Genomic DNA, 10,368 nt, shown 5'->3' on the forward strand with positions numbered 1-10,368 from the left:
TGAGAGAAATGTGGTTCCAACAGGATGGGGCCTAATTAAGGGGCGACCGGGAAAAAAATATTTATGTTCACTTCCCTCTGTACGATTTCACTGAAATTTTTACCACAGAATCTAGGCATATCATGAGAGACTGTGTATTTTTTTAATCAAGATCGTTCAATAAATAACGACATAAAAAAATAAAATGTGAGAAATTGTATATTGCGGCACTTAAGGTATGTAAATTTCAAAAATGCATGAAAATGCCTTTTATTTGATATAATTAAGATTTTTTATTTTTAAAATACGCAAAGTTATTCAGTCGTGAAAAACATACTTTTCTCTGCTCCACCCTGTATACATATATATATATATATATATATATATATATATATATATATATATATATATATATATATATATATATATATACATATATTAAATAATCCCATACAATCGATGACAGATGCATAACACCCACAGGTAGAAGTTGAATAACATACCTAAGCCTGTCATGTTGCAGCTCTTCCCTTGTAGGACACACCTACCGGGGCTGGTCGCCATTTCTTTCTACCATTGTACCCTCTTGAAAATGTGTTGGTTGCAACACGACAGTCCTAGAACTTAGAAATGTCATTCAACTTCTTCTTGTGGCTATTATATATATATATATATATATATATATATATATATATATATATATATATATATATATATATATATATATATATATAAACATATATTTACTTAGCACAAAGGAACCCATATGTGGACAATGAACAGAAATAAAGTGTAGATCACTGTAAATTTCTGTCTTAAATTACAACCCTCTTCAGTAAAACTTCTCAGTCTCTTTTCTTACAAGAAAGCAAGAAGTATAACCCCAGTACTGTTTCCTGGAGAATCAGTCCCACTCAACAGTGTGCAAAACATAGAAGAAAACGGAACCGTAATTGCACTGTTCAAAAGCTTTGATTAAGCCCAACGGTTAATATATGACATTGAATCAAGTGCTGGTATCAGTCACTATTGATTCAACAAGAGAAATGAAAACTAGACATTGGAAATAGATAGAAGAAAATCATTTATTTCCACCAAAACGTGTGTAAATTGTACCTCACTTCCCTGACAAAATTTTCTAATTATGTAACCTGTGATTTTAATAAAACGAACCACAATTGATTTATGCAGTGCATGTGAAATTTCTAGCATGAAAGGGTAAGAAGAATGTGGAAGTGAATGATGTAAAGGAAGCGACAGGAAGGAATAAGCAATTATTGGGAGAAATGTGGGACAGAGAAAGTGCAGGTAACGAGGAGGGTGTCGAAGAGTTATGGGAGATATATAAGCTATGGGAGAGATATAAGCTATGGAAGAAATATAGGACTTATGGAAAAAATATAGGACTGCAGCATTAGATTAAATGTGGACAACAATTTATATAGGTCAAACAGGTTCAAATTTAAGCACTGGAGTCACTGAACAGACGACGTCTGTTAAATATAAATATGAGAGCGCAGCTGTGGTCCAGCAGCTGACGAAACACTACCATAACATTAACTGAAAAGCGGTTTGTCACGCGGTAACAAAACGTTTCACTGACCCACAGGTATGACACTGACGAGGTACATGTGTGTCTCAAGCAGTTACCGTATAAGAAAATGTTGGTATACGAGAACAACCCTCTAATAAGCTGCGATCACGTGAATACTCATTGTTGGCGTCTCACAACTCCCTTGAATCACTTGTGTTCCAACTTGCCCGGAAGTCACATGTTCCTGCGACTAACTTAGCTCCTGCACCTGACCTAGTTCTTGCATAATAGTTCCTGCCCCTGATTTAGTTGCTGCATTTGACTTAATTCCTGCATTATATTATATTTCCTGCACTTGACCTTGCTCCTCACTTGCATCTGTGTTAAACTTTACTCTTTATACAAGGTAAGTGGTCGCTGCATCACAGTCACAGCGCTAATGAACGTCTCAGCTTATCATAAAATCTTATGTCAGGCAATTTTTCCTCAATATTAAACCAACGTACACTGTTACCAAGGTTCCCAGCTCGATACTCTCACATTTCCAGCAGTAGTCGATAAATAAATAAATTTTGTACTGCTATTTGTACTGGCATATCAACTCCCGTTATAATACGGAAAAAATATTAAAAAATTATAATACCGTGGCTGGAGCAGTTTGCCAAAAACTCTCACTTAGGAGAGGAACCTTAAGACGACGTTTGTGTCCAGTTGTGACTTGACAATGATTCAGGACGGAGCAAAATGGGCTTTATAGAAGCGATAACTCGGCTGGTAGTGCACTTAGCTCACACACACACTGAGTGTCGGTAGTTCGATCCCCGGTACGGGTGGAAAAGGCTGGGTACGTTTCCTTACACCCGCTGCCCTTGTTCACCTAGCAGTGAGTATGTATCTGGGTCTTAGTCGACTGGTGTGGGTGGCATCCTGGGGGCGGTAGTATAACTTATATCAGGCTGGAGCTTTGAAAAGAGCTGAGGTAGGATAACAGTTCTTAACCTGTAAAACTGATTTGAGTAAACAAAAAAGTGAGGGAAGCCAAGGGCTGTAACGCATATAATAAGCTTATTAAGAGTAATCTAGTGATATCAAGACCACACTTAATCAAAGTCTCTCACTCGTGAAGCCGTAAAAACGCGACTGCAGGCAAATGGCAGAACGGGTGGGACTTGAATTATTATTATAATCAAAAAGAAGCGCTAAGCCACAAGGGCTATACAGCGGTGGGACTTGAAACCCATGGCACACTTGCCATAGGATTGAACCTCACCCTTCTGTGATTAATCAGTGTCGCTGTGTAATCACAACACTAATAAGAAACAATTGCAACAATTTGACGTTCATTCTGAAATAGACTGATCAAAGCTAAGGGATTGAAACCTCTTCTACAATGCTGAAGGACTGGTTACTTTATGTCCTCTGTCTCCGAAACATCTCAGTATTGAAACGAGAAAGTCACTGGTTTGGTGAAACGTCTTCATAATAAAGATACCCAGATGTTGGTGAGTAAAGATGCATATGCAACGGTTAAATATCCTTATTGTTGATACGTTTCGCCTATACAATAGATTCTGTTATCGAATGCAGTGGTGAGTATGACGCTGCATATGTCTCCAGACTGAGGGACTGACACCCTCCAAAACTACTTCTTCAACTTTAATGGACTGACCACATCATCCTCACCTCGCCCCTGTTTCTGCTGTCTCCATATTTAATCACCTCTGCATTCGACTGTAGGCGAAACGTTTCGATCATAAGTGTACTTAACTTTCGAACATGTGTCTTACTCATCACTCGTTGTGTTAGTATACCATTTTCATCATCATTCGCAGGTGTTTTATATGTTTGTTTTTCGCCACAATGAGATGTTTATGATAGTGTCGATGATCCACTGATCATCGACACTCCTGAGCGAAACGTCGTAAATCATGTTTTGCTCTGCACGACGGCTTTTCTTTTTAACTCACTTGTCGGTTCGCAGTCCCAGAACTAGACGATTTTTCTTCCCCTAAGAAAAATACTACCAACGTCCATAGAGTTGGACTGGTAAGCAAGCGACCATGTCGTGGCACCCTCCCTCCTTCCCCAGTGCCAACGACTGCCACATACGCATTAGTGTTAGTAGATAGTACCGACTATAACACAGCACGTAAGAGGCTATAGACGTCCCCGGCAACAGGGCCAACAGCATCTCTGAAAGGATCATCACAGGAGAAAAACTATTGTTGGTGATATTTTCTGATAAACTGAATTAATTATCACATGAACTTTATTGGTCCACTAATAAAATAAAGATGCCTATGATAGACCGAAATGCACAGCTCTCATCTTATTTCGAGTTTATTTTCTATATATGGGTCTGTGCTGGTGAGGATGTGATTACATATATATATATATATATATATATATATATATATATATATATATATATATATATATATATATATATATATATATATACATTTACATATTCATACATTACGTGTGTTTTCGGATACAAAAGAATATTATGGAGCGGTAGATTGTTTGGAGATTGGATCAAGTGGGTGTGGAAGCTGTTGTTGTTGTTGTTGTGTGAGACCAGAGCTGCAGTTGGCGACAGGTGAGCCAGGTGAGCACGAGGTGGGAGCCACAGGTGACGAGTGTAGCCCAGGTGACTAGGGGAAGGAGGAGAGGCCACGAGAGGTGAGAGGTGACGGGGGTGGCGCCCCCTGTGGCTGGGTTTTCAGGCAGCGCATCGTGCTGCATGGCTGCAGAGTTCTCCCCTGTGGTTAACACACAGGTATATAGGTGTTAGTAACTGCTAGGGAGTACTCTCTCTCTCTCTCTCTCTCTCTCTCTCTCTCTCTCTCTCTCTCTCTCTCTCTCTCTCTCTCTCTCTCTCTCTCTCTTTCTCTCTCTCTCTTTCCCTCCCTCAAACAAACCAGGATTATTCATAGATCTTGTGATCACCGCGCCAACTTACAAGATAAACAGTTGTTGGTGGTCGCTTGAAAGATCAGTGATACCTCTTTTGTGGTCCATCTTAAAGCTTATTCAGACAATTTACATAACTGTTACGACTGCACAGATGCAACCATTAAAATGGATTTTTGTTTGAGATAAAATAATCACTCTGATCAGTTAATTGAAATTTAACGATACCATTTGCATCAATAATAATAATAATAATAATAATAATAATAATAATAATAATAATAATAATAATAATAATAATAATAATAATAATAATAATAATAATAACAATAATAATAATAATAATAATAATAATAATAATAATAATAATGAATTAAATTGGTAAATAAAAACATACAGGAGCCCAAAATCAATCCGAAACTTACTTTGAGCAAAGTTCACTATTACTGAAAGTTTGAAGCCGATCAGAAGAGGCATTCTTCAGTTATGGCTCGGAATCCAAGAATTCCTAGTTTTTTTAAACAATTAACTTTGGCAGCATACAGGTAAATTTACATCTACACAGCCTGAACTTGTAGCAGGCCGTCCCGGCTAAGAGAAGCTTCAGCATATAAAGATTGAAACTGTTCTACAGAGGAGTATTAACGCTATTTCACGATAAAAAATATCCATCCACTTTAAAAATAGAGTTGAATAACTTTCTCTCTCTCATCTTTAACTCACCCGCTATGACGTGGACGGTGACTGTGTCGCTAGTGTAGTTCGCGTACCAGCAGGAGTAGCGGCCGGAGTCTGCGGGAGTAGCGTTGGCCACGTACAAGCGACTGGACAGAAAACCAGAAGCTGCGTCTCCTTTAACACTGTGGGGAAACCATCCTAATATATATATATATATATATATATATATATATATATATATATATATATATATATATATATATATATATATATATATATATATATATATATGTATATATATATATATATATATATATATATATATATATATATATATATATATATATATATATATATATATATGTTAATTATATATATGGTCAATTAGCAAGAACTCATTTAAAATTAAGTCCTTTCTGAAATTTTCTTTTATTCGTTTAAAGATATATTTTTTTTCATTAATGTTAATGTAAAAAATTTTAATTTTGCACCAAAAGAATCTTAGAAAACTTACCTAACCTTATTGTAACAAGAGCAATTTATTTTAGCCTAACCCAACTAAATATATTTTAGATTTGTTTACAGTAATTTAATACTAAACAAACACAGTGAAATATATTTTTTTCTTTAGATTCAGAATGATTTTGGCGAAATTATTGCATACACAAATTTTCACTTGTCTTATATGGCAAGATGAACGTTGCTATTTAAGCCAAGATCGCAAATTCTGCCTATTCGACACAACATATATGTATATATTTACCTCTATAGTTGGAATGAGGACCCTCATCCTCAGAGAAGACAATAAACGTACCTCAGGGAAAACTCAAGGTTCTCCCCGGAGCTGTTTGAATATTTTCTTCTCCTACCACCCCCTATATATTTTATATTCTATGTGAACATTTATTAATAAACAGAATACATTTTCAGAAAAAACAAACATGAATACAATGGCACAATGTATCAAAGATCATGAATTTCCTCCAGCTTCTCCGTGGCTGGATGCGAGCCAAGTATGCAGCAAGCATATTCCCTCTGGATGGCTACACTGAGGCGCTGGAACATGAAAGCGGCTGCCCTTGGGTCCCTGGTGGTGTCGATGAGTCTGGAACTCAATTCTTTAAGGAAACGTGTGGCATTTTTTCCCATGATCCCAAGGTCTCTGATCCCACTGGGACAAATTGATACTGTTGGCTTATGTCCCTGTACTTGCTGATCTTGTACTCCTCCCTGTGGTCAGCAGCTCCTCCCTGTCGCCCCACACTGTGATGGATATAGGTGTCAGCCAGTGTGGACACAGGTATAGTCCCATGCTAAGAGCTTGCCATTCTTCCAAGGATAGATGGTGATCCCGTCAGGGCGGTTTGCTGGGTTGTGGGTATTGTTGGCTGCTAGTGATCGGGGCTCCCTCTAGGCTGGGCATCCAGCTGTAGCAAGGGTTCTCTTTATGATGTCGTTGACTTCATTGTGTCTTGCATGCCAGCTCTTGGTTTTGGAACAGTTTAGACCATGTAGACCGTATTGGTCTGCTTGCGCTTCTCTGCAAATACACATATATTCTGTGTGAATTGGGGCAGCAAGGCGCACAGCCACTGCAATACGGAGGGTCTTAGGGTCGAGTCGCGTTCCCATTGCCGATATAGGAACTGTTTGGAGGAAGTCCCCGGAGTGATGTGCACTCACAGCCTGGAGACGGGCAATCTCCCTATCTGATGTTGCAGCCCTAAGCATATTGGCAAGCACCTTTTCAGCGATCGGGCCATCCCAGCCTGACTGTTTGTGAGCCAGTGCTGCCCTAGGGTTTGGTGCTGGAGCAGCAAGAGTCTCCCATTCAGTGATGGCACTGGCATAGCTAGGGTCTTCTATTCCTGCTGAGGGTATCAGGAAGAATTTGTCTTATCAAATCGTTTGATGCTATGGAAGAGGATAGAAAAGCTGATAGAGCAATCTGGGAGGATCTGCGTACTCCTAGCCCTCCAAGCCTGTATATATATATGTAAAAGAATTAATCAGTATTTCGGAATCATCACTTAAAATTCATGATGGCCAACACATTTATATTTTAAGTTGTGGCATCCGTAAACTTGACAGTTTTATAGTCTGCGATACAGTTCATGATATCATGGGTGAAAGATTTTTTTTTTTTTTACAAAACGTAAAGATTGACTTTTTTTTTTTTTTGTCAAAGAAACAACTTTCAGAAATTGTTCTTGACAGCAACATCGTAGAACCTTGCTACAGAGAATACCTTGGCTCTGTACATAAGTCCCATAAACAAGGAAATCACCTCTTAGCCTGGGTTCAGTGTGACTGACTCACCAGCAGCAAACAGCGAGTGGTACGGAACAGACAAATGCAGATACCTGAATATTTATTAGCTCCTCTGAGCAACGGATTGACAATATTCTAATTCTGCACAAGAATCTCATTTACATTATCTCGGCATACACATATCAGGTATCTGTTACCATTGATAAAATATCTAACCGGGAGAGGAGTGTCTGAGCGGCTGGATGTAACGACCGGAGTTTCTCAGGGATCGGTTCTCAGGCCAGTCCTCTTCACAATTTACATATATGATCTCGACTTGGAGCTAAAATCTAAAATCGCAAACGTGGTCGAACTGGGTGGAAGGTAGCAAGGTTGGTGCAGTAGAGGGAGACGGTGATGACGAGTTTGTGTGTAAGTGGTGCGTTATCAAACTTGTAAGTGGTGCGTTATCAAACTTGTAAGTGGTGCGTTATCAAACTTGTAAGTGGTGCGTTATCAAACTTGTAAGTGGTGCGTTATCAAACTTGTAAGTGGTGCGTTATCAAACTTGTAAGTGGTGCGTTATCAAACTTACTATTCCAGAGTAACTGTTACTTAGATACATAAATGCATGTTGGGTCCTATAGCCCATAACACTTTCGAAACTACATTCCAAAGGGAAAATTGACAAAAATCTTAATATTTTATTTGAAAATTAAAAAAAAAAAAACTTGATATGTCTCAGTATTTTCACGGATTTTGAGATTGTTCTATATTTTTCTGGAAATTGTATTCTTTCTTCTAAAATATACAATCCAGATGCCGCATTTCAGACATTAATAATGGACACAGGCTAAAGAACAAGCGAAATGTTAGGACAACGTTTCGGTCTGTCACACGTGAGTGCAGGATATTTAGAGTAATTAACAACTCTGACTTAAAATACACTAAACTATTTCTATCCACAAGTAGCAACGAAATGTCAGGTTTCATAGTTGCAAATTTCTAGCAACAAGCATACGAACCGTGTTGATATAACACACTTTTCAGACGTTAAACTGAGACCTGAAAAGTTTCGATAATCTAGAAAACATGTAATAGCCGTAGAAGTAATAGTCATGGTAGCAGTAGTAGTAGAAATAAGGTAAATTTCAGTAGTGTTACTGACTGAAGCAGCAGTAGTAACAGTAGCAGTAGATGTAGAATCTTCTCATCTACCTTTCCTACTAAATATCTACGAAAGCTTTTCAGTACCATACTCTATTGCTTTTCTATTGTATTCTTTCAAGCGTGGCCACATGAAGTGGAGGGCAGCGGGGAGAAAGAGTTTTCTGCTCCAATGTCTTAACCTCATCAGACTAGACCAAAAAAAAAAAAAATCAAGAGGCAGACAATAGTCAATTCCTCTTAGTAGTTATTATGCCGACCGCAAGGTCTACTGTTATCAAATTTTGCCTGCTTACTGGAAGGTCTGTCTGCCCTACGTCCCAGGCCTGGCTGCCATCTTTTCCAGGAGGAGGCCTGGTTGCCTTCCTTGCCAGATAGTCTGGCTACTCTTCCTGCCAATAGATGTGGCTGCCATCTTTCCCCGGAGACTTGGCTGCCATAATGAAGATTGCGATAGCCAGCGCCGGGCGGCCGGACCGCAATTTACCAGCATCCAAGAGCTTTTGGGGAAGAGCCTTCGCGTTGATTGGTCATTGACCGCCTTACCTTCACTTTCCCTTCCTTTCCCTTCCCTTACCTCCACCTCCCCTCACCTCCCTTCCCTTACCTCCACCTCCCCTCATGTCCTTCCCTCTTACCCCACCCTCTCTTGCCTTGTTGCCAATGCACTCTGACTTCGATAGAGCACGCTGGAGAATCTTACGGAGATGCTGCCATAATGGCCAGCATCTCTCAGCTCTAATTTGTGTTCATGCAAAGAAGTGCTCTTGATCTAAGTAACTGGGGCTGTTTTCCCATTCGTTGGATCAAACATGATTATCTCCCATTCCCTAGGTTTTCCTTAGCGCGATTTGAGGTGTAGTTCGGTTAGGTTATAAGTTTTATTTACTGATGTTATATCGAGTAGAAATACATGAATTATCGAATTTTTTTGTAAATTTTATCTCTAAACTACATTTAAAGGGGAAACCTGATCAAAATCTATGATGATAATAATAATAATAATAAAATAATAATAATAATAATAATAATAATAATAATAATAATAATAATAATAATAATAATAATAATAATAATAATAATAATTTTCTTGCAAACTGGCAAGGCCAAACATTCCCGTTTCTCCCCATAATAGATTTTTTGTGTAATTCCTTAAAAGCAGTGTATTATTATAATTATTTTTTTCTTGTGGAGGCGCTAGCCCCGTAAGGGTTGCTCAGCGCCGCGGGGTTGACGTGCAGTTATGTTTGATCTGAAGAAGGGAAGTGAAGGGTCCGTTTTCAGGATCACGATGGTTGTCTGCCGCAGGTAACGCTGCTGGAGGGGAAGGTATCTGAGGATACTCACCTGATGCCTCCCCTGGAAGTGTTGAAGACCAGGATGGTGGTTCTCCTACGCCAGGTGACGGTGCGGGAGGGGAAGGTACCTGAAGATACTCACCTGATGCCTCCCCTGGAAGTGTTGAAGACCAGGATGGTGGTTCCCCTACGCCAGGTGACGGTGCGAGAGGGAAAGGGCACCTGGTCAATGACACACTTCAGTTCTATCATGCTGCCGCTGTTGTAATGTTTCTCCTCCACGTCTCGCCCTCGTTCATCCACCACACGCGCCCGTGGCTCTGTCAGGGACACGTACATTTCTCGTGGACACGGACACAGAGAGACAGTCGTAGAGAACGGGAACTCTTACTCACCTCTTCATTATGTAAACACAGTCATCCATGAGTCTGGCTGAGTGTAACAGTCATACATTGCTGACATTGTTAATGTAACAGAGAGATGAGTACGTGCATATCAGGTAACTGGTCCAGTGAGGGTAACTGGACCAGTGAAGGTAACTGGTGC

At 39.4% G+C, this 10,368-nt stretch overlaps 1 protein-coding gene across 1 annotated transcript in view; it reads right to left on the reverse strand.

Annotated features, from left to right (window-relative positions):
• Positions 1-435: 435 nt before the first annotated feature.
• Positions 436-10,368, reverse strand: part of LOC128700502 (uncharacterized) — a 164,370-nt gene continuing 154,437 nt past the window's right edge. The window contains exons 6-8 of the mRNA XM_070086927.1: positions 9,965-10,142; positions 5,153-5,289; positions 436-4,278 (exon numbers count right to left, since the gene is read on the reverse strand). Coding sequence (XP_069943028.1) covers positions 4,052-4,278; positions 5,153-5,289; positions 9,965-10,142 — 542 coding nt within the window. The 3' untranslated portion in view covers positions 436-4,051. The remainder of the gene's footprint in view (positions 4,279-5,152; positions 5,290-9,964; positions 10,143-10,368) is intronic.

This window comes from Cherax quadricarinatus, chromosome 20 (assembly GCF_038502225.1).
Source record: "Cherax quadricarinatus isolate ZL_2023a chromosome 20, ASM3850222v1, whole genome shotgun sequence".
Classification (NCBI taxonomy): Eukaryota; Metazoa; Arthropoda; class Malacostraca; order Decapoda; family Parastacidae; genus Cherax; species Cherax quadricarinatus.